The sequence below is a fragment of the Echeneis naucrates genome, chromosome 3 (assembly GCF_900963305.1).
Source record: "Echeneis naucrates chromosome 3, fEcheNa1.1, whole genome shotgun sequence".
In the NCBI taxonomy this organism is placed as follows: domain Eukaryota; kingdom Metazoa; phylum Chordata; class Actinopteri; order Carangiformes; family Echeneidae; genus Echeneis; species Echeneis naucrates.
Window position 1 is genome coordinate 23,070,893 of NC_042513.1, and position 27,869 is coordinate 23,098,761.

Below are 27,869 nucleotides of genomic sequence, written 5' to 3' on the forward strand. Positions count from 1 at the left end.
AACAGCATCACTGTAGACTTTGAAACCTGTATGGAAACAGCGTGCAGTACTTCAGATACAGAGAGAAACATTGTGATTTGCTGCTGATGATCCCGCACTCAAGGGAGGCTGTGGTGACTGAGGTTTGTTCGGGAGATGCATAAAGGAGCCTTGGTATGTTCCTGTACAAAGCCCTTAAACACAGAGATGAAGAGGAGGACGTCCAGGTATGCACTCGGTGGCTCACTCTCTCTGGTCGAGCAATGGGCTGACCTGTTTGTCTGTTTGTTTCCATAAAAACCACAAATTTTTTTGTAAAAAAAAAAAAAACGTGGAATCTAGATTTCATTCTAGGTTTAGGGATATATGCATTTATAGATTTATCAGTTATCACAGACCATATTTTTGTGCATTTGTCTGCTGGCAAGGCTCATTTTCAGGTACTGGCACGTTGTAACTGTCTGTGTCCCACCATTTCCAGCGCTGGCTGTTTTATAAGTTTGAGTTTGGGGAATGGTTTAACCTCTATGTGGTAAAGCTGATGATGGCGTTTGCAGGTTTCCCTCTTTGTGCTGGGAGGGATTAATGTTGTTAATCACTTGTTGGTCCCCTCTGAACTGGACGGGAGGAACTGTGAGGAATGAGGCAGTAATTGAAAATTCCTGTGACATAAATCCTTGTTTTGATAAAATGGCAACATAGAGTCAGATAATTTGTTATTATATCTTACAGAATTATCTGATACAACACTTGTAGCTGATGAATTATAGTTTCCCTAATTTCACATTTACAATAAAAAAAAAAAAAAAAAAAATTCTATTAAGACTTTGAATACCTTTTGATTGACCTTTTCAAGTACTAAATCCTGGCATAAGTGTTTACAAACCCCCACTTGCCCTTTTTATAAAATTTGGAGTTCATTATTTACAAAGAAAAGAGGAAAAGAAGGGCACTTACCTATTCATGTTAATCCACATCTTTTTGAAAATGCAATATCTTCAATGTCAGTAATCATGTTCAAACATTCACTTACTATACAGTGGAGCATTGTTTGTAACACTAAGGGTCAACTGAGTCAACACATTGAATGTGTATGATGCTTGCCAAGCAGCTTGAATACATAAACGTAAACGCAAACATCTGCTTCCGTCCTTAACTCACACGCGTTTTCACTCTTTGTTCACAGTCCCAGAAACCCTGGATAGAAAGCACTTTCACCAAAAGGGAATGTGTGTACATACTTCCAGTGTCGAAGGACCCCCACAGGTATGTGCCTTGTGCTGATAGCCATGGAAACCGGGTAATTGTATGCTCTGTGTGTATGTGTGTTTATGTGTGTGTGTTTTTAATGTCACCTCAAACTCTAACCACTACTCTGCTAAGAGTAAATGAGTCTGTTTCTTCATAATTTCAGTGTTTATGTCTGTTATTGTAATTATATAGTCATAAAAGGGAGAAAACCAGTGGACCTTTGTATCATATTATCTACCTTTTCTAGGAATTCAATATCCTATTAATTTCTTATCACTCCCTTAATTTTGGAAGGCTGAATTTTTTTTTTTTTTTTTTAACCTGACTCACCATCCCTTTATTTGATTCAGTGTGATTTTTATAATTGTTTTTTTGTGAATGTAAAGAACTGATATGGATGTTGTTCTTCAGTGAAATGAGGCAGGATGTTTCTGTAGTCTGGCAAGAATTTTACAAAGCAGGGTTAAAGGTGTATGGAGGGTTCCTTATTGGCTTTGCATGAAGTCCAATAAGATGCAATGACGTACACAGATTTAAAGAGCACATGGTAGAAATGGTCATCCATTTATGAGTAAACATCTGGGTAAAATTATTGTTTTGTTTTGTTTTGTTTTTTTTTTATTTACACACAATTTACTCTTTAAGTATTTAAGTGCTTATGTGTAAGCCATTTCCGCTTTTAGTCACACTTTCCAAAATGTTGCTTCCTTTCTTCTTATACACTCACAACGATAAGGGGTGACTCTTTTTCCTGTGTTTTCTTTTACATCAATTATTTGCAACTGGCCTTTCTCCACTAACTACGAAATGTGCTGCTGCTTGTAGATTATTCAAAGATGTAAGTGAACACAGGCCTGGATGTGGCTGTGATCAAAACGTGTCCTTTCAACAGGTTTCATAACTCACTCTCGGTTAAATGTCAGTTTAACTGGGCTGCTTGTCCAGCTGATTGATAATTTTCCTCTTTGTCTTCAAACTGTTTTGTCTACCAGGAACTTCCTTCCCACTTGGGACAGTTGAAAATGATCTTTTTACGTTGAAAATGTCCCTCACATGTATTTGGAATTATTTATATTCAGATTAGTGATTGAATAATGTTGATGTGAATTCCCTTGTAGATGCCTTCCAGGATGCCAGATTTGCCAGCAGCTGGTCCGGTGAGTACATGTTTGGTCTTTCACTCAAGTTCAGTGACCTGACAGGATTATGCAGAAAGAAACTAAGATAAGCGGTTACTCTTAATCAGAAAATGCCTGCAGGAAAATCATTTTAAGTGTAACTCCTCTGAGCAGCGGCGCTCCTTTACAGGAAACAATTAACTTCCAGGCTTTGTGTGTCAGGATGCATAATCTCCCCTGACGCAATGAAAGAAGTTGAGTGCACAAGAAAGTTTCAAGTCAGTATTTATGGCTCATTGTTTGGATTTTCAGATTATAGTGCAATGTAGATGTAATTTATGAAATGAATCTTTTTTTATTTTTAAAATCTTTTTTGGACATCTGCATGTTGAAAAGTAGTGTTGCTGTTGTCTAAGCTGCCTCAACTTTTTGTTTTCACATGGCACATTTTGCAGTTTACTGTAATATATATATATATATATATATATATATATATATATATATATATATATATATATATATATATATATATATCTCTTTTAGTCTACCAATTGAATTTTTTTTTATGTATTTGCCTCTCATTTCAAGGCCACAACGAACAAGTTAATCAACTGAAATTACGTATGATTGGATTTAGCTAATTGACATAACAGTAGCTAACCTTAGTTGGCTTAGCCGAATATTAAGCTTTTACTGTTGTTGTGCTTTGCTTTTTTTATGAGAATCCTTTGAAACAGTTTCAAGTGTATCAGAGATACAAAAGTCAACATCTTAAGCTTTTTCCCAAAGAAGTCATTTCATTAATGCCGGTTTTGTAAATGAAATCTTGTCTAGATGGGGTCAGCAGATCACCACACTGTAATTTTGCCTTTTCTTATTGTTTTTCTTTATATTCTTCTGCCGTGGGGTGCGCTGGGGTTTGGTGGGGGGGTACAGGACCAATTGGTGAAAGGTTTTGAAATTTTGCCAACTGGTTGGGAGGACTCTGTGTTTTTCACCAGGTGGCATTAATGTGCCCTAAGCACTCTAGTGCCACCAGCAGGTCTAAGTTGAGGTTGTTCCGACCAATCCGTAAGTGGCAAGATGGGTGACCAAATCTGAGCAACCTTTGAAATGGGGATGAAAACGGAAGTTTGTCCATGGACTCTATATATTTCTGGAAATGCAACCCAGCATCCGGTCCTGTCACACTAATTGATAAGGCCACCACGCTGATTTTCAAGTGTGTCTTTGCTACCTCTTAACAACTGTTGTCCAAGCTTCAAAATTGAAGTTCAAAAATTTTAAATTGGCTAAGATAACATTGAGACCTCACAAAAGTTTGCACATGGAGGTTTGATCTTCTACAGCGTTTTGTCTGTCACAGCAGAAATCAGATAATATCCCAGCCAACCTTTAATTACTGACACAGAAGTTGCTTTCAGTGCTTACAACCGCGGCCTCGACTTAATGACATGTTTCTAGCCTGCTGAGCGGCTCGGCCCCCACATAACTTCTTTCAGCTCTCTATTTTTTAATTGTTCTGCTTTTCAGAACAATTGTTTACTGATACTTTAAGTTATTTTTGCTAAAAATTTCCTCATTATGTATTTTGCTCTGCTTAAGCTGACTGGACTAAATGGAGTTGATGAAGTACTTGACTTCTCTATCACTTATCATAATTGTGCTCTCTCTAAAGGTGCTGCTGTGGGCGGCTGGTGCGGCAGCATGTTGGCTTCACAGCCAGCTTGGCTACAAAATACTCAGACGTGAAGTTGGGTGAAAACTCCAACCTGCCCGAACTGGAGGAGTGGTCAGTGGAAAAACATACAGAGGCAAGCCCCACTGACGCCTATGGTGTCATCAACTTCCAGGGAGGGTCTCACTCATACAGAGCCAAGGTAGGAGGGCAGAGTCTTCTCTGGCAGAGGTTATGTTTTTCATGTGAAAAAAGGTGTATGTGCTCATTCCTATTAATAAAATTTAGTTTAATGTGATTTTGTACTTGTTGAGCAAAGTTTCTCCCCAATATTAAAGGTGAACAGTATGAAATTGTTAAAGCAAACAAAATATTAACTCTGTTCTTGTATTTGAGCCCAGTCTGTCATTTCCACATTACAATCCCAGAACCGGTTTGTGGATCAGTTAAAGTGTGTTTTACGTTCTTTATGTGTGCGTGTATGTGTGTGTCAACATGAACATGCTTACCCTTGGATCTGTGCCAACATGGGCAGTATGTACGTCTGTCCCACGACTCGCGGCCAGAAAGCATCCTCCGTCTCATGCTGAAGGAGTGGCACATGGAGCTTCCCAAGATCCTCATCTCTGTCCATGGAGGAGTTCAAAACTTTGATTTGCACCCACGCATCAAGCAAGTGGTGGGCAAGGGCCTCATCAAAGCTGCAGTCACTACGGGGGCCTGGATTCTCACCGGAGGTGTCAACACAGGTATGTAGTTGGACAAAGATTTTTGAAAGTGCAAAGTTCCCCTAAAAGTCTACGTCCTAATGTACTACTGAATTTACAGGGCTGGATCTCATGGAAAGTTATCAAATTTCTTCTTGGGAACTTTGCAATTTTTCTGCAGAAATATAGCAGAATGTATTGTACACCAACGGTCACATTAGCCACTTCAAAAGTTATTTCTCTTTCCCCCCACAACAACCTCAACTGTTTTTGAAACCAGACTGTTAATTGCAAAACACGTCAAGGGACTGTCCTCTTTCTCTCTTAAAAAGAGATTCATGTTAGTCATGCTCCAGGTGTGAGCTGTCAGCTCAATGTGAAACCAGTTCCACAAGTGTCAAGACTGTGCCACCTACAGGAAAGGAAAGTGATGGGAAAGTCCATGTTTCAGTTTGTACTGTAGCTGCATTTGTTGTTCTGGGCATTGCAGTGCGTGTCCAGGTCCATTTAGCTAAGTTCCACACACATATTTGCAGCTGAAGTACCTTTTGGGCTGGTGCATGGTCCGTGATCTCTTTTTTACACCTTCATTTTGAAACAGATGTTTCTTTCACTTTCTGTTGACTTCATACGGCTGGTCTGAAAATGCTGGTACTGTGGTTCTATAGCTGGACAATATTTTCATTGCCAGGTTTTCTGCAATTTGTTGCATTTGTTTGCATCTTTGTTTGAATTAAATTTATATCATCATAGCAGAAACAGATAATTTCATAAATTAAAATAGATCTACCTGATCTAGATATGTCATTTGCTCAACTACGTAAACAGCTTGTAATGAATCGAAGAAAAACGACTTGAACAACTGAAGAGATGTGGTCATCAAATAACTTTTGCTTTCACCTTGAAAAATATTAATTGAAGATTCGTCAAACACTCACCTACACCCTCACTGTGCACAAACAGCCACTGTCAGTTCGATGCGCTGATGTTGCAGAAGTTGTAATACCGGGCTCTAAGCGTGTCATTTGGCTGTGCGTGGTGGCCGAGGTGTGTCTGCAGCCACAGCGTGGCCTTAAGATGGTGTGGTCTGATCATAGTGTTTAAATCATTACTCACAGGGTCAATTACCCACACCAGTGATTACTTTAATGCCTCTCTGGCATCTTGGCCAGTTGGGATGGTCTCCTGGCTCACAAATTATTGCTGAATCCATGAGGTCCATTAACTGAGGATTGTGGTTCACAAACATCTCCAGGAATAATGCACTCGTGGTGGGCTCACCATGTAGGTGGTATCTTGCTCATGGATGTTCTGGGTTTCTTTTTCATGACTTGTTAATTGGCTCTATAATGCCTTTCATACTTTTACTGTTCATAAATCTATAAAATGTATAAATTAAGGGGCCAGTTTCATGTTTAAATTCCACTCACACTTATCTTAAGTGGAAATAAATAAATAACTAAATAAATAAATAAATATGTGATCATAAAAAGTTTATTAATAGATTTCTCTGCATTCTTCCCAAAGGTGTTGCAAAACATGTAGGAGATGCTCTCAAAGAGCACTGTTCCAGATCTTCAAAGAAAATTTGCACTATCGGGATCGCACCCTGGGGAGTCATTGAAAACAGGAACGATCTCATTGGCAGAGATGTAAGGCATAACTCTCATAATGTTATTTGCGGTCGGAAATTTCTGCATGTTTTGCAAAGGTGCAGAAGTCTTTTTTTTATTATTTTTTTTATTTTTTTGTTTCTTCTGACTGCTATCACTTCCTGAAATCCACACCACAGATTATCGCTCCGTATCAGACACTGCTGAATCCTCTCAGCAAACTAAATGTTCTCAACAATCTGCACTCCCATTTCCTCCTGGTGGATGATGGGACGGTGGGCAAGTACGGTGCTGAGGTCAAATTGCGGCGGGACCTGGAGAAGCACATCAACCTCCAGAAAATACATGCACGTAAGCAAAAACAAACAAATAAATAAAAAAAAAACACAACACGCTAAACCTCAGTGATCTGGATATCAAACCTATATTAAAGTATTCACATATAATTTTTTTTTTTTGGTTAATTTGATACATTTTCAGTTGTGTTGTACCTTTTCATATGTAAAAAAATATATACTAATGGATACATGTGTGTATACTACATACATATATATATATATATATACACGCACACACACACACACACACACACACACACACACACACACCTATACATATAGAACTATATACTGAGACACGCTGTTCAGATAGATCTGAACCCCAAAGATATAATCATGTTAAAGGGTCAGTTTGCCTTTGCCCTGTGAGAACTCGGCGATAGCAAAGAGTTTGGCATTATCTCTCCAAAACTCTTACTTGGGTGGAGCTGCAGCAGAGTAATGCCGCTTAAACCCAAACTTAATCTAATTTTCTTTGCCCTGGTAGGTATTGGTCAGGGAGTTCCTGTTGTGGCCCTGATCTTTGAGGGCGGTCCCAACGTGATCCTGACTGTGCTGGAGTACCTTCAGGAAAGCCCCCCTGTCCCGGTGGTGGTGTGTGAGGGAACCGGCCGTGCTGCTGACATATTGGCCTATGTTCATAAGCAGACTGAGGAGGGAGGGTAGGACAAATCCACAAACTAACACAGACACAGAGAGCAGGGGGTTTGCTTTGACAAAGATAGTAGATATACATTGATATTTTTAGTCAACACTAGTTGATAAGTGATAGAAAAGAGGGAAAGAATGAGGAATAATTGAGCCAGGTGAAGATTTAAAAGTGTGTGATTAAATATTGAGATGTGTGGTTTAAAAAAAAAAAAAAACTGACACAGAACCTATTTGGAGGTTTTTCCCCTTGTTAGCAAACATCAGCACCAAGAGCCATTAACTTATCAGTGCCAATAGTTCAACAAATGCCAGCGGTGGGAAGCATCTTCTATTCCGTCGCTTCTTTTCATGTGCTGAATGTGCTGCTAGAACTAACTCGTTCGTCACTTTCCAATGCGTCACTTTGCTCTGGAAAGTAAGTGTTCAGAAGGCGTATTACGATCTCTTATCTTGTAAACACAATAATGGCTGGACCTCTTGCCAAGACTGGCGAGTAAATATAGGTTACAAATGACTTGTTTTAAGGTAGAAGATTTTATTTTCCCTCACCGAGCGCAGTCTGTTTATGACTGGGATAAGGTAGTTTGCCCTTTTGGCCCAGAGCAGTTAAAGGTAACCTGCTGACAGGTTTAATCAGCCTGAAATTAGCGCATGCTGCCATAAAATGTTTAGACCATAACACAAACACGACTAGAATCTGTTAATGTACGTCTGTGAAACTGAAATCTGCCCCCATCCTCCTGTAAAAACACCTCGAGACAGTGATCCAAGTTTAACCAGTGGAAATAAACAACATTTCAGTGCTGCTGTTATCTAAGAGGGAAGCAGAAACAGATAAATCCATTAAATTTATTTCCGGTAAAGAGATGAATCAATTGACCACAGCACAGATACAAAGGAAAAACATACTGTTGTGTATTGGCAAAGGAATGCTTTGATTTCAAGGGCGATGATGCTCTTATACAGAAAAATTTCAGAGGAATCAGTGTTTAGTGTGTTTCTGAAGCGTTAGACAGGCAGGTGGTTGGCAGAAACCTGTAAAGAATCACAGTGTGTTTGACCGGTGTGACTGTAACCATGTTGTTCTGTAATTCCTCGACAGCGGCCTTCCTGATGGCGTGGAGACGGACATCATTGCAACCATCAAGAAAACCTTCAACTTCAGTCAGAGTGATGCCATCCATCTCTTTCAGACTCTGATGGAGTGCATGAAGAGCAAAGAACTGGTAAACCCCCATTTTTTTGTTTACAGTAATTTCACTGACGCTAAAAAGCAGCAGCTACATAAGCATGCCATCATGTTCCAGTTATTCAATTTCAACAATCCAAAAATAAAGTAAGTCTGAGAAAATAGACCAGCTTTGAAATAATTGAACCCATTTAACCCTCAATGACAGCTTCAGACATCACTCTCACTAGCTGTTGCTTCCACTGTCAGTTTTCATAAAGTGATGTATCGTGTTGCAAACTCTTCAAACATGTCAGTACTTGTTGTCTTGTTTCTTGGGAAATAGATCACTGTGTTTCACATCAGCTCCGAGGAGCACCAGGACATTGATGTAGCCATCCTGAGGGCTTTACTCCAAGGTTAGTAGCTCTATCACACCACCACCACTACCAGCACCACCCGGCCTCTTTAATACTGAAAGTCAAAGTCACATAAGGTTGATTCGGTCTGCGCTTGTTGGCACTGGGAGACTAGGTCTTCAACTCTTTGTAATGTTTTCACTCTGATATAGATATGCTTTGAGAACAGCGTTTCCCGCTCCATGTGCCCGCCTCTCTCTGTTCCTGAGGAGATCGTGTTGCTCTCGTTCACAGGGCCCCCTTATTCTAAAACTGTCAGTCACTGAGCTGGGTGCCTCTCAGTCCAATTCCTTAGTCTTCCTCTGCAGTCTGTTCAAGATCAAGTTGGGGGAAAAGAAAAAATTTAAACACACTGATCTGCTATTGTTGAGCAGAGGCATTTCTCATTTCAAGCGCAGAACAAATTTTTTCCCTGAAACATGGGTGTTTCAGCAAACAGACCACAAAGGACGTTGCTCACTCTCCTTTCAGTTAATCTAGACAAAAGCCAGGAATTTGTAAGTGACTGCAGATGATCGATTTTCTGGAGAAACGGGTTCAGACCTTCAGAAGACAAAGTGAAGAACATGGCTGAAAATGCCCACTCAAGCAAATATTTGTCTGCCAAAGGTGCCTTCATCACAGTGAAACAGTAACTCTTCTCCAAAAGGACCCTGGTGTTCAAAAGCACTCAAGTCCTTTAAAGAATAGGAGACTGCAAAAAAAATTTCCAGTCTCCTAATGATACAATTAATTTAGCCCATGAGATTTTAAATGGGAAGCTTGAAGTGTAATAACTGGAAGTTATACAGTTATTGTTAAAAGCTGGCCATAAAGGTAAAATACATCATCTGGCTGAAGCTATACATAGAATTTACTTAGTCAAATCAAAATGTCATAGAAGTTACTATTTGACATCCACATGATCAATTCTGTGTGAAACTATAATGATCATTTGATTGAGATGGATCCTGGAAGACAATCAGGCAGATTACTGTAGAAGTGAGCAGTAGAGTGAACAGGGATTTACGATATAGTCTAATCTGCTCTGCTGCTGTATTAGTGTGTAATTGACTGTATTACTGCCCTGGCCCTGCTCTACCAACCCCCTCTAATCCTGCTAGCTGGCTAACGGGAAGTACACAGTTAATGAGGCTTGACTTCCCTGGGAATTAATATCTGTTTGTGTGTGTGTGTGTGTGTGTGTGTGTGTGGGTGTGGGTGTGGGTGTGTGTGTATATATATGAATTTATTATTTTTTTTAAACACATTGTTCTACCTCTGTGTTTCAGGCACAAATGCATCAGCCTTTGATCAGCTGGTCCTGACTCTGGCCTGGGACCGTGTAGACATTGCCAAGAATCATGTGTTTGTGTATGGACAGCAACTCCTGGTAAGTGTGTGTGTCAGTCAGATTTCTGGGATGTTTGCTTTGTCCAGCTTTAGTTCCTGACCTTTGGTCTTTGGACAAAATGACCCCAGAGTCTTGATCTTCAATCTGAGGAGCCAGGGGACTTGACTCGGGCAGGCTGCCAAGAGTTGCTTGTCTTGACTGTAACATGAACCCAATTACAACTGTCCTCATAAGCTACCATCAGTGCTTGTTTATTTTTTTATTTTATTTATTTATTTACTTTTTCAAACTTGGGGCTCTTACATGAATGCACATATAGATATTTATTTATATTGTTCTGTGTGGGGTTTGTCGGGTAATTTGACCATATGCTTTTTGTCTTCCCCCTCATTTTATTTGTTTGCTGTGAAAATGAGCTTTATATTGGCGTGTTTATCTTTGTTTGTTCAGGTCAACTCTTTGGAGCAGGCAATGCTGGATGCACTTGTGATGGACAGGGTGGATTTTGTCAAGTTACTCATAGAAAATGGCGTCAGCATGCACCGGTTCCTGACAATCAGTCGCTTGGAGGAACTCTACAACACGGTACCATCATAAAACATGCTCACCCACTTGTAGATTTGTGTTTGCATGTTGTAAATTTTTCTGTCTCTTCCTGTTTTAGAAACAATCTCCCAACAACCCAACTCTGCTCCACCTGGTTAGAGACGTGAAACAGGTGGCCAATCCACTTCATCATTTAATCTTTTGATGTTCATCTGAGTCTTTTCAGTCACATTCACTATTTTGTTTCGGTGCCCTCTTACAGAGTCATCTGCCTCCAAACTACAAAATCACTTTGATTGATGTGGGTTTAGTTATTGAGTACCTGATGGGCGGGACTTACAGGTGCAACTACACCAGGAAACGCTTCCGAATCATTTACAACAATCTCCATGGCAACAATAGGGTCAGTTGCAGTGTCTTGACCTCAATAGCTGTTTAAATAAATCTGATGAAACAGAAACAACCCTAAACCTAACTGCACTAACATTTCATACATTACACCAATAATTGTTTTCCTTTCAATGTGGTGTGAAGTCTGAAGTTGTTTTCTTCTTTTGCACAGAGGTCTGGGCGCAACACAGCAGGTCATGGTTCCCATTTGAGGAAAAATCACGAGTCTTTCAGCATGCAGGCTGACAAGAAGGAGAAGACGAGGCACAATCACTTCATCAAGACTGCACAGCCGTACAAACCCAAAGTAAACTCCACTGTTCACTGAGAAGAGCATGGCTTCCTTTAGATTGGAGCTTCCTTCATATTTCTAAACATGAGGTCTCTGTATCTGTATCTTTTCCTTGATGTTCCTTCCTTCTCCTTCTAGCTGGAGTCTTCCGCAGAGCAGAATAAAAAGAGGAGCAAAGAAGAGATTGTGGACATAGATGACCCGGAAACACGAAGGTTTCCCTACCCTTTCAATGAGCTCCTGGTGTGGGCTGTGTTGATGAAGAGGCAGAAAATGTCACTATTCTTCTGGCAGCACGGAGAGGAAAACATGGCAAAGGCGCTGGTGGCCTGTAAACTCTGCAGGTCGATGGGCTACGAGGCCAAGAAGAGCGACGTGGTGGACGACACATCGGAGGAGCTCAAGGAGTATTCAAAGTGAGCTCCCCTGCGGCTTTGTGATGTGTCAAACGCTTTATAAAACCTTTCAGAAAGTCAAAGTAGAAGCTGTTCTGATTGTGTCGGTGTCTTGTAGTGAGTTTGGGACGTTAGCAGTGGACCTGCTGGAGCAGTCGTTTAGGCAGGATGAGACCATGGCCATGAAGCTCCTGACCTACGAGCTGAAGAACTGGAGCAATTCCACCTGTTTGAAGCTGGCTGTCTCCTCACACCTACGGCCCTTTGTGGCTCATACGTGCACCCAGATGCTGCTGTCAGACATGTGGATGGGACGGCTGAATATGCGCAAGAACTCCTGGTACAAGGTTCATGTTCCATTTGATTTTGTTTTTTGGTAACAAGACAAAAAGCTGAGGTAATCTTACTGATGGAAACGGCTTTGCTTCCCGTTTCCAGCAGCTGCTGAGGTTCGAAAAGTAGAAGTCGTCATCCTGATGACTAATGAAGCACAAAATACACTTTGGATGTGTAATCTTATCAGAATAGTTGTCATTTCTTCTTTCTTGTTAGATTTAGGCTTACACAATAAAAACATGGGATTAGTCAATATTGGTACTCGCGAGGAGTCACTTGGTAAATATAGGAGCATCCACCCATATGAGTGTTTGTCTGTTCAGGTGATTCTCAGTATCCTGGTTCCTCCGGCCATCCTACTGCTGGAGTACAAGTCAAAGGCTGAGATGGCTCACATCCCACAGAGTCAGGACGACCACCAGATAACTATGGAGGACAGCGAAAACAACTTTCAGAACATGCCTGAAGACATTCAAATGGTTGGATTGGATTTACTTTATTTTCTTACACTTCTTCTTTTTCTGAATCTGTAAAAATAAGTTACCACATATCTGTGAATAGATAAAGACAACACAAGTCTGAAAGACGAAAAACCATAATTTTGCTTATTTGGATTCTGTGATAAATTTAGTCATTTTCTCTCTCTACCAAACTGATCTTCTGTTGGCTTACTGGGACTTTCTTAACCTCCCTATAGGATGTGTTTAAGGAGGCCCGATCCCAGGACCATGTGGAGGCAAAAAATGACATGGAGACACACGTACGCCCCAGGAAGCTGCCCTTAACCAGGAAGATATATGCCTTCTACCACGCTCCCATTGTCAAGTTCTGGTCCAACACGGTATGGAGATTATAGAAGAGGACATTTTACCTCTTTGTCCATCCAACCATACAAGTCTTGGGGCTCTGGGACCTGCAGAGAATCCCTGTACCCTGGAGTAGTATCTCATCCCCAAGCCAACCTGTCTTTCCACCTGCATGGTCCACAAAACTTCCATTACTGCATCTAATCAGCAGTTGATGAAACCATTTTACCTTCACTTGCAAATATGGACCTGAGATGTTCAGATTCAGACCGTGGCTGATTATGTGTCCTGGCAACAGTGCAGGGGACAAAGTGCAGGCTTATCACACACCTCATGCAGAAAGTGATGTGATACTAATAATAGAAACGCACACTCTCTGAGTATATTAGCAATAAATGTCTGCCTGATTTTATCACATAACCTCTTCACGAGAAAGTCCAGGGAACACATTCACACAACACTTCCCAATCTATAACACAAATCTGGTAATGACACCTTGATAACGTGCGAGTTATATTTGTTGTCTGGTTCGTGGGTAGAATCAGAATTTTTCCCTGACTGAATTCTGTGCTCACCCATCAGTTTCAGTCTCCTCTCCAGCAGTTGAGTGGGCTATGTTTATTTATATACACAAGCCTGAGGCCAGTTCTCAGGAACCTGGGAGCTGTCATTGGGGGGGTTGTATTTGCTTCCCTGGACAAGGCTGTTTTTCGGGCTGCTCAGGACTGAGAGGCACTGATAACATCACTGAAACCGCTACACTGTTATATATCCCGGGCCCAAGCTTATCTACATCTGCTGTACCTGCTTCCATCCCGGTTTCAACACATTGCTGCAGAACTGTGGCAATCACTTGGCCATTAGAGAAGGGTGTTTTTTTTTTTTTTTTTTTTTTTTGTCCTCCCCCCCCCCAACACTTTACAGCCAGCATGTCAAGGTTCACCAATTTTTGAAAATGGTTGCCCTAATTCAAGTTGTGCTGTCCGGTTATTTCCAACCTTTCCCACAGTCTTTTTGTGGTCGATCCAAAGAGCCTTCAGTTTCAGAGCTCATGTCCTCGTTGACAGTCGTATGGTTTTCTAAGTGTCAGCAGGGAAAATAGCAACAATCGTTTTCAATAGCACTAAGTTGCTCAAAGGAACTGTTAAATCTTAAGTAGTCAGTTTATGCCACAAACTGAGAAAGTCTGATCACCAAAGTCAGTAGGATTCTTCCTCTGGGGAGCAGAATGCTCTAATTTGTTTAAAATTTGAATGCCGTCCATGTAGCAGTGACAGACTGTTTTTGTCTTGTGCAACACCTTTTTTTTTTTTTTTAGTTTTGTTACTGCCGTTTTTGGCCAGAAATGAATGAATGAATGAATGAAATTTGTCTTTTTCTGTCAAGCCTGAAGTACCATTAAACTAATGTGCTGCAAAATCAAGCAGATAAAACTATGAGCAACCAAAGTCACATTAAAACACATTAAATCAATTGGTTGTGTAAACGTATTGATAATGGGTGCTTTAACTCTCAACTGGTTAAAAACTGTTTTGTTTTTTTTTTATAATCCCTTTAAGACGCCTACGCCTTCCTTCTGAGGATAGGCTTTTGTTGGGAACAGTGAATTTCACTAGAGACGACAGAGGACCTCACACAGTCCTCATCCACACAGCTAACCACCAGTGGAGCTCTGAGAGCTCAGAGGCTCAGTGGAATGTCAAACGGTTTAAAAGGTTGAGCTTCAACTCCATCAGATGGGCCTCAACTGACCCCGACTCAAAATATTTTAGAAAGGGGAAGCCCCTCTTTAATTGTCTGAATATAGTGGCTCTAACATTTCATTCATTTCAGTTGTCATCTACAGTACAGCCAACAGACCCTGTACGTAATAAATCTAGATTTCCCACATTCACCATTTATGAATTTGGGAAAATGAAAGAAAAAATTAGGAGAGTGAATCTTTTAGTGTTTTTTTTTAATCAGTTTGCCCATGTGTCTCCTCCTCTCAGCTCTTCTACCTGGGTTTTTTGATGGTCTACTCATATGTGGTCCTGGTGAAAATGCCACACATGCCGTCTCCTCAGGAGTGGGTGGTCATCCTCTACATCTTCACCTCTGCCATTGAAAAAATTCGAGAGGTATGTGGAACCGATGTGTTACACTGATCTGCGAGCGCAAGTGCTTGGCTTTTAGATTTATAGTTGGTGAGCACAGTACATTTATTCACGTGGCAGTGAGACGCCAGTAGATACCAGGTACTCTGTTGACTCAGACTGAACTGATTAATCTCCTCACCATCATTTCAATTCTCCCCTTTTTCCCCTCAGATGTTCATGTCTGAAGCAGGAAAAATAAGCCAGAAGATAAAGGTGTGGTTCAGCGACTATTTTAACGTGTCCGACTTTCTGGCCATTTTGATCTTTTTTATTGGCTTTGGCCTGAGGTTGGCTGGAGGTGATGCCTTTGTCCCTGGCAGGACAGTTTACTGTCTGAATATCATCTTCTGGTATGTGCGACTCCTCGATATCCTGGCTGTGAACCAGCAAGCTGGGCCGTATGTCATGATGATTGCCAAAATGGTGAGTTCTTTTGTTTTTTAAAATATACTTTAAAATCACCATAAACCTTTTTGGTGGGATTTACATTCATAGCACTTGGGAGTGTGTTTTTAATAATGATGCATCAGTGACAGGACTGCTTTCTAGGAATATTCAGGAAGATGCGTGCAGAGGGCATTTCTCTTAGAGCCAAATGGTGGCTCCAGGCCAGTGAGCCTGTCAGATATAGTCGTTATTATTATTACTATTATTGTGTGCCAGACACAGACGACACAGCAGGATTCTTAAATCTGGCCCCAGGTCTCATAATCTTTAAAGTGCCTGAACAGCAGTAACTTTTCCTGAACTGTGTTCAAATTATGGTCAGAGGTGCAGAACCAATTAAAGGAAGTAACTGTGTGTGTGTGATTATTTTATGGCCGGAACACACAAAAATTTGGATACTTGCCTCCCTTTGTTTTGTAGTTCAAACGAATTATTAGAGACGAATGCTCAAAAAACGTTGCTAAATTTTTTGTGCATTCATTAATTTGTCGTATTACTATTCATGTTTCCATTTAATAATTTAAAACTCTCAAATTCAAACAGCATTAAGCATCTACAAGCCTTAACCAGGTATTGTGTGTGTATGTACAACAACACAAACTTTTCACCATGCGCTGTGTTCCATTGTATTTTTGTAAATGTACATTACCTTAATTCATTTCATAGCTTTCCTTCAAGACAGTATTGGATGAAATGATTTAAATCTGGCTGATATTCTTTTATTTAGTTTGACATTTTGGGAAAACAACAAGAAAAAAGTTTTTCATTCAACCGAAAATTAAAATAATTCTCTCAACAGTGCCGCTAACTTTTTTTTTGCTTTACTTTATTTGACCAAAATATGACTTAATATGTTTAAGGCAGTAGGAAAGCAGAAATGTGAAAATAGCAAGTACTTCTTTTATATTGTGATGCGTTAGAAATATAATAATAAACATTTGATAAAACCAGATTAGCTCTTTTCTCCTGTTTTCTCCGTTTCTGTTAAGATGAGCAAACAAGCAGAAGTATTTTCTGAAATATGGAACTCCTTTAAGTGAAATTTATTTAGTTAGAAGACAGTCGAGTTTCCATTATAACTGTTATGTCACTGTCAGTGCTTCAAAGTGACCGCCCTGGGGATTTCAATGAAGAGACATCTTAATATTATTAGTGTTATTATTTTATTTTGCCAATACCCAAAATCAACCCTTGCTTTGAATCAGGTGACACCAGAACAAACAAAAGGACAGGAGAATCCCCAGAGTAAACATGTGCCTAGAGAAACCTTTTGGTTTACATTTTTTTTTACTCAAATGTTAAATTATGTGTGTTGTGTATTTCAGGTGGCCAACATGTTTTATATCGTGGTAATCATGGCAATAGTCCTGCTGAGCTACGGTGTACCCAGGAAAGCTATTCTGTACCCACATGAGGAGCCCAGCTGGACACTGGCTAAAGATGTGGTCTTCCAACCATACTGGATGATGTATGGTGAAGTTTATGCCTATGAAATCGATGGTAAGGAAGATGAGGATGGTAGAAATGATTATGGGGATAAGAACAATTTAATTTGAAGTTTCTTACAATGGCGCAACATTTGATTTTCACTTGCAACCAGCTCTGGAAATCAAACTCACAACAGTCAAATCATTATTCCCCCTCACATCCCCTGAAATGCAACCACGCTCACAGGCAGAAGTAGGCTTCTTTTGGGAGAGCGGGGCAGTTTGCTCCACTACAACATCGGCTTCCCACAGGGGGTAAAACCACCTGAAGGTGGTCCATTCAAATTCATCACGTGGTGTATCACTTGTGACCTTGAGCTGGTCGTGGGAAATGGTTAAATCTGAGAGAAACAAATTGAAGGCTTTTGTTTTGACAAAGATGAAATATCCCTCATCCAGAATCACAACAGCATGTGTGATGTCACAATGAGAAGCTAATTTCTTATTCTTCTTCGCAGTGTGTGCCAATAACAGTGAAGTAAAGACGCTGTGTGCGGCAGGAGTGTGGCTGACTCCTCTCCTCCAAGCTGTCTACCTCTTTGTACAGTATATACTAATGGTCAACCTCCTCATCGCCTTCTTCAAGTAAGTGAATTCTGCTGTTGCTCCAGGAAAAAAAAGAGGGTATCCATGTTCTCACTAGTCTCCTAATAAGGGTTAATCCTGACCGCTGTTTCTGTGCACTAATTTTCCAGCAATGTGTACATACAAGTGAAGTCCATTTCTAATCTGGTGTGGAAGTACCAGCGCTACCATTTCATCATGGCCTACCATGAAAAGCCTGTCCTCCCTCCTCCCTTCATCCTTCTGTGCCACATCTACTCCCTCTTCTGTATGTGCAGAAAGAGGAAGAAGGAGAATACCTACGGACCAAGTATGTCCACCCTACTGTTGTCGTCTTTGATATGCTAACTTCTGATGCTAACTGATTGTATAACTTGTTACCACAGAGCCTTCTGTCAAATGTAGGATTATATGTTGGTTTCAAAAATAATTCGGCTCGCAGCCAATGTAAATTCAAATGCTGTGATTAGCATTGGGTGCTTTGCATTTTTGCTCATTGTGCATCATTTTTTACTCACTCAAGTTTTACTGTAAAATCGTCACCATGACTGAGACTTACAGTGCACTGTTGACATTTGACTAGTGTTCAGTTATGTGAGTGATTATTTTTGTTACACTGTCACACAAAGAAAATCCCTCGATGTCATTCAGTTAGTGACGGCAAAGGCTGATAAATACTCAGCTGAGTGAATAAGGCACATGATGTATTATTATGGGAGCATGGTTTGATTCCCAGGTGACTTGACTCTTTTCCCAATCTTTCGTTTCCTGTTTTTATTTTACATTTTTATTAAAGCAAATTTTTCCATGATGGTTTTCATACAGGCTCATTACACCACTGCTAATGTAGTCACCAAAAGTTTATTTTTTGAAAACCAAACTATTCAAATATTCAAAATTCTCCAACAGTGATAAGTCTCTGCTTTCCTTTGGGGCTTCTATTCTAACGTCGTCTTTAATCCACACTCTTTTAGAGCTGTTTCTCACAGAGGAAGACCAAAAGAAGCTTCATGATTTTGAGGAGCAGTGTGTGGAAACATACTTTCATGAAAAAGATGATCAGTTCCACTCTGGGAGCGAGGAACGCATACGTCTTACCTCAGAAAGGTGGGGCTATCCTCTTTCATAGAGTACAAAGTTTTTACAAAACGAAGCTATTTGAAATGTACATAGAGTGAATTCTCAATAATTGTTGGCAACAAGAGCAGAACTGTGGGCCGTGAGCTAACTGAAGCAATTTTAATTTTTCATTTATTTATTTGTTTATTTGCATTTCCAGAGTTGAGACGATGTCTTTGCAGCTGAGGGAAGTTGGAAACAAGGTGAACTTTATAAAACGTTCTTTGCATACTTTGGATTCTCAAATTGGCCACCTGCAGGACCTGTCAGCCCTGACTGTGGACACTCTGAAGACTCTCACTGCTCAGAGGGCATCAGAGGCCAGCAAGGTCCACAATCAGATCACACGGGAGCTCAGCCTGTCTAAGAACGTGGTCCCCAGCATCGCCCCTGTGGCTGCAGACACCGGCCCCCACTCCAAATCGTCTGTGATAGGAAAACGCAGCGTGGGACCGTACTTCGGCTCCTCTTTCCCCGAGACAGGGGTCGACATAGCAGATTCTCTTGTTGGAATTGGGGGAGGGACTGGGACAGAATGTATTCGGAGAGTTGGGCCCAGCCCTGGGGCAGGACTGGGGCTGGACCCCAACCTGAACCCAGCATTGAGTCCAGAGAGGAGGGAGTTGTTTGGGCTCGGGCACCTTGCTGCAGAGGCTGGCTCCTCAGGCAGTGCCTGCTCCAGTGCCTTTCTCCAAAGTGCTGTGGCCATTTCCCCCACGGAGCTGCGCCTCCGAGGCCACTCTCTCACCCAGAGTAAACTGACCCGTCCACAAGACCCGGGCCTTTCCGACTCCCCATCCAGCCTGCCCAACGTACCCTCTCTTGGGGCTCAGTTCCACATCAGCAGCACCCCGTCCCAGCCCAGCGGCTCCAGCCACCCGGAGCTCGCTCTGGCTGGGCTCTACCAGCAGCCGCACCAGCCCGATAGCACCACTGTAGAGTTTGGTGCATTTGTGGGTGAGTATGAGACTGAAGGTGAATCTGGTGTTGATGAGAAGATGAAAGAGGAGGATGAGAAGCGTGTGTGTGTGTATCCTACTGTGGTTGTCGTCTCAACTTCGAGCTCTGCTCGGGCTGCCTGCTTACCTGCTTGCACTGTGAGGCCCGAGAACAAGCACAGCGTAGCAATAGGAGGGGGGGAGAGGACGCTGAGCTGGGGGTACGTGAACGAGGCGTTCTGTGATGATGAAGGCAGATCAGGCTTTCTGAGTAGACAGAGTCCAGACACTCAGTCCCCACCGGCTCCTGAAGCTGGATCCCCAGGGGGCCACATCTCCACACATGGGGTCCAGCCAAGTTGTGCTGATGGACCTGCAGTGGTTCCCAGGAGGCCCCGCAGACGAAGGAACAGGGAACAGATTGAGTCAATGGAGCCAGAGTCCTGCTGTGAATTTCAGAGTGGGTCAGAAGTCCCGCTTGAGAAGAGGAGCATGGCGAGAAAGCCAAAGAGGACGAGAGGTTTGATTTTCAGTCGAGGGCTTGGTCTGCCGGGTGCTCGGGCCTGTCCGTCTCACAGATCAGGATCCCCGTCGATCTTTGACTGCTGCTTTTTCCCCTTATTCTGTTCTGTCTGGACCCTTTTCGTCCATCTTGCTTTTTCTATGTTCCTTGGTGGTTTCAGGTCAAGGGATGTTGACTGCCTAGTTTTCAGCCCAGTCATTAACAGTGCGTTTGGCAGGTGGAGGTGTGGGACAAAGTTTTTTTCTAAAGAATCAACTGTTGAAACTGTGATTTACTGTTGGGGTGTTGGTCATTTCACCTGATCAGGAAGCACATTTACTCATCTTGTGATGAATGGGGAGAAATTTGTGTTTTATTTATTTTGGTAATAGATTGGCATCCTTTAAATTGAAATGCTCATGTTGAATGGCAACCTTTTCTGGTTGCAGGACATAAAGACAGTTTGGATCTCCAGCAGTCTCCACCCAAAGACATCTCCACCTCCAGTAGGCAGCAGAGTCCGGCCACACAGGCCAGATCACAGGTGTGCTTATGTTTTTATTTTTTTTCTCCCTCAAGCTACATCATTTTCTCAGTCAGTTATATCAATATGAAAAAAATATATTATTTATTTTTTTGTTTTTGTTGTTGTCACATTTGTCTTCATTTGAACATTTTGACTCATTGATGATCAGACACTTAAAGTTCCTTTCAGTTTAAAAATGTTACTTCTTCTCTGAGATGTGATGTTCTACATTTAGTAGTCTGTATTTTTTGTCACATCAAAATGAGTCAATGATCTTTTAGCAGAAGTGACTATACAAACTTTAAATGAACAACATGAGGCTCTATTACATAAGATGTATGTCTGTTTGTTATTACCTAAGCTCAGCCTTGTGTGTAGTTCTGCAATAGTTCTTGATCTTCACATTAGTAGCTGTTTGTGACTGACTGTATTTTTCTGTTCTTTTCACAAGTTTTAAATGAGTAGAAGAGCTCCCTTCTTTGATTGGTCATTGAAAGTGGCATCTAGTTTAGATTTATTTTGAGGGGTCCCCACTATTATTAAGAGGTTCTACTTTTATTACCATCCTAAAATGCAGCAGGAAACCAGCCACATCATGAATTTATATATGGCGTTAACTCTTGTCTACTGCATCTGTGCAGTCTGAGCTTTGGAATATTTAGTTACCTCTCTCTCTGTTTTTATGGCCACAGATTCAGCCTGAAGGTCATGGTCTCATCAGGGCTGTCAATTCCTACGCTGGCTTCCCAGAGTTTGACAGAAATCCAGCTTTTCTAAACCCCAACTCCAGTAAGATCACAATGATCTCAATTTTTCTGCAAAAAAATTATTTTCTTCTTTATGTCAGTGCAGCTCTCAGATCGCCACAATCGACTGACCACTTGATGGTTGTTGATTGTTTGTTGTGTTTCTGTAGCTCTAACAAAGAAGGACAGAAGCAGAGTGTCAGCTGAAGACATCCTCATCCATGAAGACCCGAGGGCTGCAGTTCTGGTAAGAACTTTCATGACTGCAAAGTCGAAACTTCATTTACTCTGCTGTCGGGATCGTTAAACAACCTCATGTCTCCACCAGGAAAGAGTTCAGGTCAAATCAGCCCAAGCCAGCAGCCTGTAAGTGCGCGCACACACACACACACACACACACACACACACACACACGCATGGACACACACACACAAACACTAATGTCACTACCCTTTTAAAGGGAACTTTAAATTAGACATAAATTGCTTAGACTTTACTTTTTTTTTCTTTTTCTTTTTTAAACAGACAGAGGTCAGGTGTTGTTTTATTAGTTTCACTTTGTAAATGCACAGCACAGTGTCTGTAGTGTATGTCTGTAACCTGTTGTGTTGTTTGATGCCTTATCTCTGGTTGTCTGGCTGTCTTTCAGGCGAGCCCCTGGCGAAGACACACTAAGTGGTAAGATAAGTGTAGTTTCACGCTTTGTTGTCTGTCTGGATCAGCTGGTCGTGCATTGTTTGCATGGCTACATGTTTGGAAAGTGACCTTTGACCTTTTCAGTTTCTTTGCATTACTGTGTCCTCCTGAATGGCAGGCGTCACCATAGCCCTAAGGAATATCAGCATCATTCAAATCTATTTTTACATGAAATTTCTCCCTAATTGCTGTAAATTGTTTGATTCCTTTCCTTAAATTTATTTTAAACCAAGTCACACAATATGAGAGAATTTATAGGAACATTGATTTGAAAAATCTATTAGCTATTTAAAGTCTTTCAGACGCTGTATTTGCTTATAGTCCTGATGCAAAGTTAAAACTGTTTTGAGAAACTTTTATGATGTAGTCCATCAGGACCAGAATGTCAAATACCAGACTGGGGAAAGCTTCACTGTTTCTCTTCTTCTGTGGTCACAGCTGCAGTTTCTCTCTACCCGCCACGACACACCCACCTGGGAGCCAGAAAGGACTGTAAGTAACAAACAGTGTCTGAACAAAACAACCAAATATCATTCATGTGCAACAAATACCTTCACTCTCATTTACAGCTGAAACTGTTGTGCACAGAAACGTAATCATTAAGCATCTGCTCTAACAATACATTTGTTTTCATGATTTACTTCAGTAATTTCTCAATTCAAAAATGCAAAATATTTCCAATGTGACTATTTCCTGCTTTTTTTCCTTTTGCTTTTATCAATAACAGAAAACCAGATATTTATTATGTGTGATGTTGCCGGGATTAAAAAGACAGTTTTACCAGGTTACTTTAGGCTGTAAAAAAGAGTCTTTCAAAAAAAAAAAAAATGTGCAAAAGGTCTTTGTGCGAAAATTAACAACCATTGTGTTTTCTCTGTAGCTATTGGCTCACCATTCAAGCCCTTAGAAAGTTACCAGTACTCAGGTGAGACATGATCACGTTAATTATATTTAAAGATTGTATTGTCTGTAGAGTTTAAGTTATCTTCTCTGCTGCTGCTGTTTGAACATTTATCTTTATTTATTTATGCACTTTTCCTCCTGTAGCTGTTGAACGAAACAACTTGATGCGGTTGTCCCAGAGCATCCCTTTCACTCCCGTGCCCCCTAGAGGTGAGTCTGGATCACGGTGAATTCCCTCACGCCACAGATCACAAGAGAGCAAGTGAAAGCAGAAGGAGGTTGGCGAGTGCGGAGTCAGATGACGTAGTTTCTGCGTTGCTTTTCCCCGCTCAGTCCTGCAGCTGTTTGTCCTTCAATAGTTAACACAGTACTGAAGCAAAGTGTAGGTGTGGTGGGGGGTTTTATTTTTGTTTTGATTTGTTTTTGTGGTTTCTTTACATCTCCATTCTAAAGAGGAACTATGGTGATAGTCAAATAGTGTTTGAAAAGATTCAGTTAAATAACGACAAAGGGGAAAAGCCTTTGGGTCATGTGATCCAGGTTATTGCTGTACAGTTGTAACTAATCCACTATATAGTATGTATTAGAAATGCAGCGAAAATCAACATGGTCTTAATATTATATACAGGTTCAAGATTCAATGACAAGAGAGGGAAATTTTATGTAAATGCTAAGGAGCCTCAACTAGCTGCAGTTTGGTTTTTATACAGATTTTTCTAGTTTTCTCATCAATATGATATGCTGCTTTATGACATAATCACATAAATTTAATCTGACCTCAATTTCAATTAAACTGCATTTCTAACCTTCAAGCAGCTTTAGCTTTTGTAGCTGAAAAAAAACAATCATTAACTGCGGACCAGTAAAAAAAAAAAAAAAGGTCTATAAAAAGTCCCTTCTCATCAACAAACAGAGTGAATCAGCCGTCACGCCAGGACTGTATCAGCTCAGCGCTGGCTTAAAAATAAAACTGAAAACAGAAATGAGGCCTCAGTTCTGACTTCAATCATGTTAGAGGCTGATTGAGGTTAGTTCATGGCTCTGAGAAACTGACTCTTTGCCAAAGTTAAAACTGTCAGGTGTGAACAAGTCAGTTACTGGTGGAGGAAATAACCAAAAAAAAAAAAGAAGTGCTCTTCTTACCTCCCTGACAAAACCTGTCATGCTTTTTATTGACCTTACTGTGTCTCTGTTTTTGACCACAAAGAATTAAAAAGAGACATAAATCTGAGCCCAAAGACAAGATTTGATTTAAAACCATAAATGTTTTTAACTCCTAACTCAGCCTCCTGCTGTCGTTTCCTTCAGGCGAGCCGGTGACCGTGTACCGTCTGGAGGAGAGTTCCCCCAACACCATCAACAACAGCATGTCTTCCTGGGCCCAGCGGGGCCTCTCTGCTAAAATCGAGTTTCTCAGCAAGGAGGAAATGGGCGGAGGACTCAGACGGGCCCTCAAGGTGCTCTGCACTTGGTCTGAGTACGACATCCTGAAACCAGGACACCTGTATATCGTCAAGTCCTTCCTGCCTGAGGTGGTCCAAACCTGGCAGAGCATCTACAAGGACGACACTGTGCTGCACCTTTGTCTCAGGGTAGGAAACACAAATACACTCTTCAGTTGCACACTAGGTTGTCTCTTATTTGTCTCTGTGTGTTGACCCTGTAATGGACGGACAGCCTGTACAGGCTCCGCCCCCCCACGACCCTGATGGATAAGAAGCATAGACAATGGAAAAGCACAATTTCTGTGGCTGCGATAAAAGGCAGTTAACGCAGTCAGGTTTGATTTCTGCACGTGTACGAGGAAAGAAGGATCAGGAGCAAATGCACCAATGTTTGTTTTTGATCAACCCAAACTTCTAGCAGCAGCAGCAGCTTTTAGAGAGCTTATCACCAAATGTAAAGCAGAGCGTCATTACCATAAAACATATTTCTGCAGGCAGTTGGACTGTGGCTGCCATCTTCAAGATTTATGTTTAAAGAAAAATAAATAAATAAAAAAAATAAAAACACACAACTTCAAGAATCTCTCATTCACAAAAACATGCACACATATCTCATTGTGAAAGTTGCTATGGTCACTTGTTTGGGGCCGAATGCAAAATCTGTGGTAACCTTTCCATTTCCCTCCACTCCAGGAAATCCAACAACAGCGAGCCGCACAGAAGCTGACATTTGCCTTCAATCAAGTTCGGCCGAAGACAATTCCATATTCACCGAGGTAAACAGTGAAGTTTTTATGATTAGAATTATTATGTAAGGTCTATATTGGTTATATCGAAGCTAACATTTCCATGTGTGCTAGACAAAGTTTGCATACCTCACTGATATGACAGGAGGTCATATCAGGTGTGACAATTTACAGTACGGCTGATAGATGTCAGGTCAGCTGGCTGTTTTGTTTTTTTTTTTGTTTGTTTTTATTTTATTTTTTTTTTTTTGGCCGCCTGCTCTCATCGGTAGTTGCTAAAATCGAAGCTGTCTGTCATCCAGGTTCCTGGAGGTGTTTCTGCTCTACTGTCACTCTGCTGGACAGTGGTTCGCCATCGAGGAGTGCATCACCGGGGAGTTCAGGAAGTTCAACAACAACAACGGGGACGAGATTGTCCCCACCAACCTCCTGGAGGAAACCATGCTGGCCTTCAGCCACTGGACGTACGAGTACACCCGTGGAGAGCTGCTGGTGCTCGACCTGCAGGGTAAAGGCTCTCAGCACACAGGACACCAGACGGTCTCTGACCTCTGATAATGAAACTAATAATGGTTACAATGGTTTGTAACTCTGTAGGTGTTGGAGAGATTTTGACGGATCCATCGGTCATAAAGAGCGGCGAAAAGGGGTGAGATCACACAACGCTTAATCTCAGTAACGACTTATGAAGTTCTAATATAAACTTATATAAACTTATAAATATAAGACCTAATATAAACTGATTACATTTGGGTCAAGGTTTTCCTCAAAGGTTCTCCTTTCAACTTTACCGACTCCCTTCGTCTGCTCTGAATCATTTCTGTGTGACTGCAGATCCTACGATATGATCTTTGGGCCGGCCAACCTGGGAGATGACGCCATCAGAAACTTCCGTGCAAAGCACCATTGTAACTCCTGCTGTCGGAAACTCAAACTTCCAGGTGAGACATTTTCAGTAGCTGTTTTTTTTTTCCTGTGACAAAAAACAGTCCTCAAAATCTGGAGAATAATTTGTTTGTGAATTTTAGTTCCTTGATTTGAATTTTAAAATCTAGTCCGTAATTTCCTGCTTTTCCTCTCGGTGGTCAGATCTGAAGAGGAACGAATACACACCAGATAAGGTCACGTTCCCACAGGATGACCCCCCCAACCCAGGGGGAGGAGTCAAGGAGTCCCGTCAATCAATGAGACTGATGCTGTGATCAGTTTATGCCAGAGGGAGACACGATAACAAGGTGGCACTATTCTGTTTTGATTTTAGTCAAAGCCAAGGAGCAGAAAGGTGCAACAAATCAACTGGAAAAATCACATCTGTGTTTCCATGGAAACCAATGCATGCAAACTGACATGTTTGTTTTTATTTTGCTCCCACCAAAATGCTGTGTCGCACAGAATCCGAATATCTTAGCAAACCCTTTCTGTTCTGTAGCACATACACGGGGGGTTTTTAAACACATTTTGTACACATTTATGAAAATATACATACAGCATTGATATATATGAACTGGATATATTGACAGGTACAATATTGTTGCAGAGGGGTTTATTATTTATTTTGAAGTTTGAGAAGTTGCCTTGTTTTAACTAAAAAGAAGTAAAAACAAAGAACAAATCTAAGTGCATTGTCCATCTGTTACAGCAGCTTCACAGAGGAAGGTCTGCTGAGATTCAGCCGCTGCAGCAGTGCAGTTCGCCACCAGATCATTTTTATAAATGTATAAAGACTTGTATCACAACATTTTTTCCTTTTTTTTGTCTCTTTAGTTTAAGAAAATATACACAAATTTGAAAATCTTGTAAAATATGGGCAGATTGCAATGCAACTTTTACAGAGCAATGTATGTAATTTTATTGTATTGAAAGTGTGTCCACCAAAATATTGCTGAGTTTTTATTGTTACAAAGGTACTATTGCTATATCTTTGTCATCAACTATTGTATGAGCGATCTAGTGTATCTTATAGATACTGTTATCTGGCATGAGCTGAACAGATTAAAATATTTTATTCAGGGGAACTGACAGACCTAAGGGTATTACTGTATACATTTTGTACTGGATATCGTTTTAAACAAATAAAATGTTATTAAAAAGCTCTAGCAACATCACTCAGGTCTAAATCGTGGTTATCTGTGGCCTGAAATCAAACAAATTTTTTTATTTTATTATTATTATGCGTATATATATATATATATTTTTTTTTTTTTTTTTTTTTTTTTTGCAGGTTGTGAGGAAGAAACAGCAGTTGTTCTGTAAAGTATCTCAACTCCACGTTAATATGTTAAAGATTTTACTCTGTAGAATGGCAGTCGATCATCAGTCAGCATCTGTTTTGGTAATTGTGTAACTTTAAAGCAGAAATATTTGCTGGTGGTTTAATGTGAAGATTTTGTGTTTTTTCTTTGTGTTGAATGGACGTTAAACTGAACACATGGGCAGGTTGTTCAGCTGCAGCTGAGGAGGTTGTCTCACTTCTCAGAGTTTCAGTGGAGGATCTGCCTCCTGCTGTCCTGCTGTCCCAAACCTCCGGGCCTCAAACAATAAATAACACATTATTTCAGAGTCTGGGCGATGTTTTATTTTGAAAAAATTGCC

General features: G+C 40.9%; 1 protein-coding gene across 2 annotated transcripts; it reads left to right on the top strand.

The window, feature by feature from the left end:
- The first annotated feature begins 155 nt into the window (after nucleotides 1–155).
- Nucleotides 156–27,837, top strand: trpm7 (transient receptor potential cation channel, subfamily M, member 7). Of its 2 annotated transcripts, none has more exons than XM_029497487.1 (40): nucleotides 156–206; nucleotides 1,166–1,245; nucleotides 2,349–2,387; nucleotides 4,027–4,228; nucleotides 4,562–4,775; nucleotides 6,261–6,385; nucleotides 6,526–6,697; nucleotides 7,172–7,346; nucleotides 8,438–8,561; nucleotides 8,850–8,922; nucleotides 10,194–10,294; nucleotides 10,706–10,840; nucleotides 10,920–10,973; nucleotides 11,064–11,204; nucleotides 11,364–11,498; nucleotides 11,622–11,899; nucleotides 11,997–12,225; nucleotides 12,538–12,693; nucleotides 12,912–13,055; nucleotides 15,012–15,140; nucleotides 15,330–15,581; nucleotides 16,931–17,136; nucleotides 17,546–17,677; nucleotides 17,788–17,966; nucleotides 18,631–18,763; nucleotides 18,936–19,732; nucleotides 20,665–20,759; nucleotides 21,434–21,530; nucleotides 21,658–21,734; nucleotides 21,816–21,853; nucleotides 22,137–22,165; nucleotides 22,622–22,675; nucleotides 23,064–23,108; nucleotides 23,231–23,296; nucleotides 24,395–24,678; nucleotides 25,225–25,307; nucleotides 25,580–25,785; nucleotides 25,875–25,926; nucleotides 26,112–26,218; nucleotides 26,367–27,837. In XM_029497487.1, exons 1-40 carry the CDS (start codon nucleotides 156–158, stop codon nucleotides 26,477–26,479), a joined length of 5,802 nt encoding a protein of 1,933 aa, XP_029353347.1. In that variant the 3' UTR covers nucleotides 26,480–27,837. The 2 variants fall into 2 exon arrangements, with proteins under 2 accessions (XP_029353347.1, XP_029353348.1); XM_029497488.1 differs by having other exon boundaries at nucleotides 16,931–17,105; nucleotides 17,551–17,677.
- Nucleotides 27,838–27,869: the final 32 nt, after the last annotated feature.

Coding starts and splice junctions, on each gene's coding strand:
- trpm7 (XM_029497487.1), top strand. CDS start 156: ATGTTCCTGTACAAAGCCCTTAAACACAGAGATGAAGAGGAGGACGTC. Junction 11,499..11,621: donor CACAGCCGTACAAACCCAAA/GTAAACTCCACT, acceptor TTCTCCTTCTAG/CTGGAGTCTTCCGCAGAGCA. Junction 25,308..25,579: donor ACAATTCCATATTCACCGAG/GTAAACAGTGAA, acceptor TCTGTCATCCAG/GTTCCTGGAGGTGTTTCTGC.